The sequence below is a fragment of the Cotesia glomerata genome, linkage group LG1, assembly GCF_020080835.1.
Source record: "Cotesia glomerata isolate CgM1 linkage group LG1, MPM_Cglom_v2.3, whole genome shotgun sequence".
NCBI lineage: Eukaryota > Metazoa > Arthropoda > Insecta > Hymenoptera > Braconidae > Cotesia > Cotesia glomerata.
The window spans coordinates 30005891-30015329 of record NC_058158.1 but is presented as its reverse complement, the minus strand read 5'-3'; the positions used below and the strand labels follow the sequence as shown (position 1 = coordinate 30015329).

The following is a 9439-nucleotide window of genomic DNA, read 5'->3' as shown; positions in this document are numbered from 1 at the left end:
AGATAGTTTTTTTATTAGATAAGCTACTAACAGTAATTAAATATTTAAAATTCAAATTAAAAAACTTTGTATAAAGAAAATAATAAAACGTTTCACTGTACAGTACTTTAAGAATTCCAAGTGCACTTTATTGTATGTCGTTATACTTTAATTAAATGTAAATCTGTAATTATTATTAATTAATAAAGTTATTAGAATATTGTTTACGTTAACGACTTTCAGGTGTTAAATACTTTAATGATTATCTAATAATTAAAAACTAAGACATTATTGAGAGTAATTAGTCTTTTAAGTATTAGTTTCACTATAAAAATATATCATATATTATTAATATTAATAATAAATGATTATCGTTCTATAGTACAATTGCTGTTTCCATTTCGATGCCGATCAACGTCTATTTTATTGCAGCAAGGAAAAGACCAAAAGTGGTCACCTTTACTGAAATCTTCACCTTGTTGTAACGTTTGAGGAAGCTCTCGCCCGGCTGTTTCCGGTAGAAATAATACTAATAATGAGGTTCCTAATGCTAGTACGCCGACAAACATCATTGGTAACCCAGGCCAAATTGATGCCTAAAAAAATATCATTTTTAATGTCTTATTTTGTTAAAAAAAAAAGTTTTTTAGAAATCAAAACTTTTTTAATTTTTAAAAATTTTAATTGAAAAATTTTCCTTATAAAAAATTTTGAACAGTAGAAAAAAGTTTGAATAATCATTAAATATTTTTTTTTTAATTCATAATAATTAAAAATGTTTTTGAGGAATTTTAATAATTTTTTTAATTATTTAGTAAGTTGAAAAAATATTTATAAAAAAAGATATCTTAGCTTGAAATTTAAATAAAATTTTTTGTCCTGACATTTATATAGTTTATCATTGAAAATTTTTTTTATTTAAATAAAAATAAAATAAATGAAAATTGAATAAGAAAACAAATCTTACGAGATCGGTTATATAAGGAGCAACAGCGTGGGCTAGAATACCAAAGAGGTGCACTAATGCAACGCCTTGAGCTCTTACAGGTGTTGGAAGTAATTCAGTCGCGTATTGAAGACCAATATTTGCAGCCATATTTGCGGAAAACCGTGCTACTACCGATGAACTTAGTTTAGCTTCAGCTACACAATTAAAATAAAGTTAATATTTGTATAAGTGATAAAATTATATTTGAGATCGAGAAATAAGGATACGGAACACAATTGCTGTTTTAAAATAGCTGAGCATTATTTACAGTATCCTATTGTTCGGTCTCGTTTTCAATGTTTCAAATGTTAAGTGATAAAACAATAAAAAAGTATTGTAAATATTGACATGGCGGTATTTACTTGATGGCAAATATAGCTCAGCGAAGCTACAAGCGCTAATAGCACCGAGAGTGAGGAATCCACAAAATCTACGGCCCCATCGATCAAGAATGAGTGTAACAAGTAAACCAGCAGGTAATTCTGTTGCGGAAGCCAGGGTGAATGAAACAAATACTGAACTGCGTAAAAGTTTTAACGAGTAGACGTGCCCATCGAAGCAAATAATCAATAAGGTCCTGTTGAAATAATATTGTATTTTTATTTTATTTATTATTTTGGGTTAAAATTAGTACACTAAAAAAAAAAATTACTTGATTTAAGAGAAGTATTTTTGATTTAGGAAAATTAATTGATGAGAATCTTAATACGTCTTGATTCAAGAATTTTTTGTGTTGAAACTCATTTTTTTAGCTTGAGAAATTCTACATTTTTGATCAAGAGAATATTATCTTCGTGAAATACAGTCAAATTTTTCATAGAAATATACAATTATTTAAAACTAACAATAATTAATTTTTCCTTCAAGAATTTCATATTTTTGATTCTAGAACAAATTTTTTCATTCAAAATATTGAAATAAACTTGAAAAAATTCAAATTTTTTACTTGACACCATTATAAAAATTATTTTTGATAATAAAGAAAATAACAGAAATCCGAGGATTGTTTGTATTCTTCAAACACGTTCATAATAATTTTAATCAATGTTACTTTATATCTTAACTTAATCCTCGTTTCAAGAAATTGTTGAGTGAAATATAGTTTATTTTATTTGAAAATAGTTAAGTGCTTCATTGAATTCCTAAAATGTTGAATTCACCACGGAAAAATATATGTATGAGAACATACACCTTTTTCGCCAAAAACGTATATGAAAAATGTATTACATGTTCTCAAATATAATAGATAAGAAAATAACTTTTTCAAAATTCGGTATGAGAAAAATTGTTGATAAATTGTAAATAAATTATTAATTAATAGATATATGATTGCTTATATATTTTCATACATAATTTTTCTATGAGAACTGAAGAACTTTTTCTTTAAGCCTATATATTTTTTTTTAAATTGCGAGTGAATTTCTTGAATTAATTTGAATTGAAGATCTCAAAGAAAGAATAAAATTTTGAAGAGAATATTTTTCTTGAATCAAGTAATTTTTTTTAGTGAAGAGCTAAGATAGCGTGATATTAAAAAAAAAATTTTTTTTTAATATTCAAAAGTGATAAATTAATATTGCAACACTGCTTACATATAATAGTTGATTAAATGTTGATGTTACGCATTGATTTAGTAATTAAAACGGTAATAAATATTTAAAAGTAATTATTATGCATAATGATTGCTAATAAATGAATAATTTATAAGATATAATAAAATTAAAAATAATAATAATTTATTTACCAAAAAAAAGTTAAGAGGATTGTAGTCCTAGCCAGTCGTGGTGTTTTAAATAGGTCAAATAATGTTGCAGACTCGACGCGATTATTAATATCTCCGGTATTTCTCTTTAATAGTACACAAATACATATTTTATTTAATTATATTTGTCACAAAAAGATAAATCAATGCTTTAAATTGTAATAAAAATATGTTAGTGTACAATAGAATAAACTTACAATGAAAGCGTCGTAAATTCTGGGATCGGGATTTTTTCCGTTCACGCGGGCGACGTTTTTCAAATTTTCAACAACCTTTTCCCATTGCTCTGTGGATGCGTACCATCTAAATAAGTCCCGACGAATTGAAAGCAATGCATTATTAAATGTTAATAGATATTTTATATTAGGTGTCGCTTACAAAATTATTTACCGTGCACTTTCCGGAAGAATCCACGGTGTGAATAATCCAACAATCATCGGAATAGCAACAATGTAGGCGAAATGTCTCCAGTCACTAACATAATAAGCCACCCAGGGCAGTACAGTACTACCAATTGCGAAATGAATTCCAAATGCGATGTTAAATACTATTGTCCGTCTATTTATTGCCATGTATTCAACAACTGAAATTTACTTATTCAAATTAATCTTTCACGAGAATAGTTAAATTCTGGATTCAAAACTTCATTATCCGAATAAATTTTGATTTACTGCAGGTTCATTAAAATTATTATTAAGGAGGATAATAATATATTTTAATAATTATAATCATTATTATTTGTTATTAAAATAAATAATAATGGACAAAATTTTTATTACGTTTGCATAGATAAATTTAAGGGTGAAATAAATTGGAGCATAGTGACGATCGATAGAACAAAAGAACTGAAAGTAAAATGCGCGTTTACTTTCAAAGAGAAATTTCTTTTAAAAAATTCTTGTTTGAAAATCACTTTAAATTTTTAGCAATAAAATTTTCGTTGTTGAAAAACTTTAAGTTATAAATTTAATAGTCGCTTAATTTATTTATTTAAAAATTAATTATGAATTGTAAAATTTACCCCTAAATATTGTATCTAATGAAAAAATTCAAATTAAACCTTAATTTTTACAATCTAAAAAAAAAAAAAAATTTGCAAAAATATTTTTCTATAAAATAATTTTTTTAACACATTAAATCGGATCCGCAGTTATAAAAATTTATAAAAATAATTAACAGCATATTAATAATTCAGTTTTTCATTTTTAAATTGCCGTAATGTCCAATCCACTGTCTACACAAAGAAAAATTCACGCTTATAAACCCAAAATTAGTGTATTAATACAGAATACCGCATGAGCTTATAATCAAGTATATTATATTACAACGGCGAATAAAATTTATTTCTGTCTTCAACAGTGATACTTTTTCAATGTTATCAGTTGGTCAGCAATTGAGATTCTACAAAAGATATGTCATGAAATATATGTATGCTTAAGAGTAATTTACGAGTTCAATACTACCGAGTGCGTATAAGGTCGATTTTACTATCTAAAAAAGAATATTTAAAGAACTTAAACTCTTCGAGGTCAAGTTCATTTGATATCAATAAAATAAAATAAAATTATACGTTATTAATTTCTTAAATTTCTGATGATAATTTACTGTTGAATAATTGAACTTACCAATAATTAGTGGTATATTAATACAGTTATCAAACGCAAGTCCAGTAAAAAAACGACACAGCGCAAAGGTCCAAAAATTGTTGGACCAAGCCGTGGCGACAGTTCCGACGCCAGATACCAAGCAGCTGATAACCAACGCCGGTATCCGTCCTTTGTGATCAGCGATCCATCCAAATATAAATGAGCCGAGTATTGAGCCGCAGAAGAAAATAGCTTGCGAACTCGATATCAAGTATTCTTTATCGCATACCCAATCTAGCTAATCGACAAGGGTCACGAAACAGTCAATTCGGTCGTCTTATAAAATATCTAAGAAATTATTGTAATAAATGTAATAATTTATCGCACCTCGCTGCTGATTGTCAAGTAGGGAACTTGTGTTAAATTATACTCCCATTTTTCACAATTGACCTTTTTGTCTGTTTTCCATGCCGGTGAATTCGGATTTTTGTTGTACTGGACCAATTCACGGAAGTTTAAATCCTTCCTATTGCACTTGTCGTAGTAAGGAAACGTATCCATTGCGGGTATCGCCGCCTTTACTCTGTAATTAAGTTTTTAAATCATTAATAATATAATTAACTATTAATAATTATAATGTAAAAATGACCTTCCTAAAAATGTAAATTTAAAATTATTTAAATAAATGACATTCGAAAAGAACAAATTTATAATAAGAACTCACATAGTTATTTAATTAAGTATTTAAAAAAAAAAAACATCTTGTAATTTATCAATATAGATAGATAGATAGATAGATAATAATTTTATTGGATTCTGGAGCCTAGGCTCCCTCAGAACCATCATCAAATATACATTTATAATTAGTGTATGATGTACAGAGTTTTAGATACATAAAAATAAAATCAAAATAAATATAGTAATTAACAGTAATAACATGTTAATCATGCTTATAAATAATACTTGGGTTATACAAAGCTCAACAACCTTCAATAGCAGTAATAAACGTTCAATATAGCAGATCAATAATTTTGGAAATAATAATCATAGCACAGTCTACGGAATATTTCGATACTTTCGGCTTTTGTAATTTCAGCTGGCAGCGCATTCCAGATACGTATACCACGAAAAAAAAACGAGTTATCATACATACAACAATTAGATCTAGGTAGCCGCAGATAATCTTCCCTTACATCGCCTCTACGCAACGCAACCGGCAAAAATTCTAAGTGACATTTAAATAGCTGACGATAATTTAAATATATTTCTTTGTAAAAGAGGCACGCTATAAAGTAGTTTCTTCTGTCACTCAGCTTTAACCAACCCAGCCTCTTAAAGTACGGAGTAATGTGTTCAGCCCTCGCAATTTTATAGATATAGCGAACACAGCAATTCATTTTGCGCTGTAATCGCATTTGCGATTATAATATAGATTATATACAATAATAATAACATTTCGTATCAAGTCTACTTGCAATTGAATATTTAATACCAATACATCCACACTTTTTCTGAGGTAATGAATAAAGATAATTATATTGTTATCAAAGAAGCGATAACTACTTTTACAGCTATTTATTTACTCGTTCGCTCAAGTTATTTTCAAGTCGTACATATGATATTTTACGTACAAATCGATCCACGCGTACCAACGATTACTTCATTGTTCGTAGGAAAAATAATGCGATTATTAATAATATAATACAATTATTTTAATGTGTGTTTGTGAAATATAATAAAGACGTTGAACTTGGTAGTGTCATATCATTTATGAAATTATTTTTTTCTCTGTGATTATTTTATAATTGATACTCTAACAAAAGAATTGCTGTAACACAATAACTTATTAAAATTTTTTTTTACTTTATTGTAAGGACACTTATAAAAAATCAATTTGATTAAAGAAATTAAAATTTTGAATCCAGATAATCATTTTAAAGAATTAAAATGTTTTTAATCAAAAAAAAAAAAAAAAATGATTGATTGAAAAAAATTTACTCAAGTCCAGAAAAATTTTTCTGCTTAATTCCAGACTTTGAAATTCTTCAAAATGATTTTTTTGGTTTAAAATTTTCTCTCTCTGATGAAAATAATTTTTTTATCAGTCTGAATATAGAAAAAGAAATTTTAAACTGAAAAATGAGCTAAAAAAATTAATTTTTATAAAATTTGACCATAAAAAATATTAAATAAATGTTTAAAATAAAAATTACTCACCGTTCTTCGGCAGTGAGGTTTAAATCCTGCAATTCCGGAACATAACACCAGTACTCCTGTGGTACGAGTGTCAAAAAAAACGTCGAAAAATACAAATTCGAATAAATAAGCCCATAGGGAAAGAGCGCGAGCAATAAATAGAGCTGGTATTTTCCAAAATTTCCTACGTGAGGTAGAATATCGTCAATAGACTCAAATTTCTGTCTAAGAGCCGTACGTTCACTTAGTTCCATATCGTAGCTTCGTGTCTTCAAGTCTTCCTTCATAATTGCCGGCTTGTTAATCTGGATCGTATCTTGGATTTTAATCTTAAAAAGTATTAGTTTAATTTATTATTATGCCTTTCAGATGGATCTTATGTGTCTATCTGATCAATACATATATTACAAAACAATAATAATAACAATAAATAAATAAGTTAAGCAAGTTGACTGGTTAATTTTTTTATTCTCATTCTGTACTAATAACTTTTTATTACTCTTTATTAATGTAAATCATTATAGTTTTTATCGACGCACTATTTTTAAGCACACAGTCAAATAAATCCTTGAATCAATTAGTTTCATCAATCAACTTGTCAAAGTATTTATTTATTTTTCATAATTAAAGACTTTGTCCCTTTTTTTATACATAAATTAAAAAAAAAAATGCATGATAATTTAAATCAAGCTGATACTTACTTGTAGAAAATTTTTGAAGATTATTTATTAGCGATTATTGATTAACACACATCGCTTTTAATAAAATACTAAAAATCACTGCAAGTTATTTCAAACAATTATATTTACAAATAAAAAAAATTTAATCAGTAAACATATTTAAAATTATCCGTCGACCTTCGCAGTGACAGAAAATTATTTAGAAACTCTAAATGATAAACAGTAATTGTACTAGCAGTTAAAAAATAATTAAGGAAGTAAAACTGAAATTGAGTGACAATGTGCCGAGGGAATGTTGTGAACTGGACTATTGTAATGCAAGTTACTTGCACGAGTAACAATTCACGAGTATGAGCGTAAAAAATAATAAAGAATTAGAAAGAGAAAGAAATAGTTCAGCTGCGTGGACTGAGAGGGCAATGTATTTCTGGGAGTTGATTATGTCACGGCCAGAAGCTTTTCACACACTTCTCTTGTTCTGTCTATATATAATTATTGGATGTATATAATGTGTGTATAAGTCTTATAAGAGAGTGCAAGTGTTGGGTAAAATGTCATAGGAATACATTGCTGTAAAAGTTAATATTTATTTTAAAATTTAATAACTCACACTTGTTTTTTCACGAAGAACAAATTTTATCCGTATTATCAGATTTTAATTATCAATGTCTGCTGTCTTGATTTTTTTTTAGTGTAAATATAGAATGCAGAGATATAACCAGATTATTTAAATCTTTAGTTTGGTATTTAAAATTGTAAGTTTAATTATTTTTTCTAAATCATGGTTTCATTTTTATAGAGAGAAAATCCATTGTTTGAGATCAATTTATAATTGACAAATTTATAAAAAAAAAATTTTTTATCGCCTAAAAAAGAGTTTTAAAATTTTGCCGAAATTGATATGAAACAATTTGATTAAAATACTGCTTAAAAATATTTATTGAAAACTCTATGCAAAATATTCTTCGACAACGTTCCGATACCCTAACGGATTGGTTTATGCTCAGTATACACCAAGTATACATAGTGTATACGTGTCGAATTTACCCAAAGTATACGCCGCGTATACACCGAAAATTTTTTTCAAGTCCAAAGTTTGAAATTTTTTCAAGTGTTGAATAATAAAAAATTTTTTTTATTTATAAATAAGAATAGGCTACAAACTGCTAGAAACTGATAAATTAATTAAAATTAAGACACCATGTTCCAGTGTATGACATGCCCTTTTTACACCGACAAAAAATTTCAAAGTCCCAAAGATTAAAATTTTTCTGTGTCAAATAGAATAATTTTTCGATTCATAAATATATGTATATATATCAACTATAAACTGTCTAAAACTGATAAATAACTTGACATCAAGACACCATTTTCCAGTGTATCATTAATGCCGGGTTTACACCAGCTAAAAAATTTCGAAGTCTTAATGACTAAATTTATATTATTTGTAGGTTAACTTACACAGTACAGAATGTATTGAAACTACGCAAGGCGCCTGCGTAAGTCAACAAATATTGAGATTTTTGGACAATGTAAACAGTGAAGTTTTCAAACTAAAGAAAATACATGTTAAAATTATGTTACTTATCCAATTCAAGTTATTTCCAGTCCGTACAGATATACTTTTTTTTTTATCCGAAAAAAATTACTCTTAGACAGGACTTGAAAATTTTTAAGTTTTTAGGACTTACAAATTTTTTTGTCCTTTAAAATTTTTCATTCAGCATGTTACACCAAAAAAATTAAACGTGTTAATGTCCTGTTATTTATTCATTTTAGATTATTTCAAGTCGACACATATTTATTTTTTTTTTTTTTTTAAATTTCTCTTAGAATGGGACTTGGAAAATTTTTTACAGTATACGCGTTGAAAGTGATACACCAAGAAACGTTCATGTGATTTTATGTTATTTGTTCGTTTCAGCTAGGTCATTTCCAGGCGATCCATACCTACTGTCTTTATTCGAAAAAAATTTCCTCACTGACAACTCTGACAACTTTGTCACTGTCTGGAGATAAAAAATTTTTTTGGTGTATACTCGGTGTAAACTTGCGGTATATATATGATTCGAATTCACACCGAGTATATTGAGTGTATTTTTTATCTACACTGAGAAAAAAGTATTTTGCTACTAAGGATAATTTTTTTTGATTATCAAAATACTTGGTATTGTGCTACTAAGAATACGTGGTATTTTGATAATCACAATAAGTTTACTGATTATCACAATACCTAGGTATATTGATT

General features: G+C 27.2%; 1 protein-coding gene across 1 annotated transcript; it reads right to left on the bottom strand.

Annotated features, from left to right (window-relative positions):
• Nucleotides 1-270: 270 nt before the first annotated feature.
• LOC123258591 (solute carrier family 22 member 3-like) lies at nt 271-7907 on the bottom strand. Its single transcript, XM_044718708.1, has 10 exons — nt 7213-7907; nt 6533-6840; nt 4703-4898; nt 4355-4613; nt 3120-3312; nt 2927-3032; nt 2712-2815; nt 1330-1544; nt 947-1122; nt 271-575 (listed from the first exon to the last, which is right to left on the bottom strand). Exons 2-10 carry the CDS (start codon nt 6796-6798, stop codon nt 348-350), a joined length of 1743 nt encoding a protein of 580 aa, XP_044574643.1. The 5' UTR covers nt 6799-6840; nt 7213-7907; the 3' UTR covers nt 271-347.
• Between the last annotated feature and the right edge of the window lie 1532 nt (nt 7908-9439).

Excerpts from the sequence above, each read along its gene's own strand:
- LOC123258591 (XM_044718708.1), bottom strand. The coding sequence starts at position 6,798 with ATGAAGGAAGACTTGAAGACACGAAGCTACGATATGGAACTAAGTGAA. Across the intron at positions 3,313-4,354 it reads TAATATACCACTAATTATTG|TTGTTGAATACATGGCAATA; the intron begins GTAAGTTCAATT and ends AGTAAATTTCAG. Across the intron at positions 576-946 it reads CTCCTTATATAACCGATCTC|GCATCAATTTGGCCTGGGTT; the intron begins GTAAGATTTGTT and ends ATATTTTTTTAG.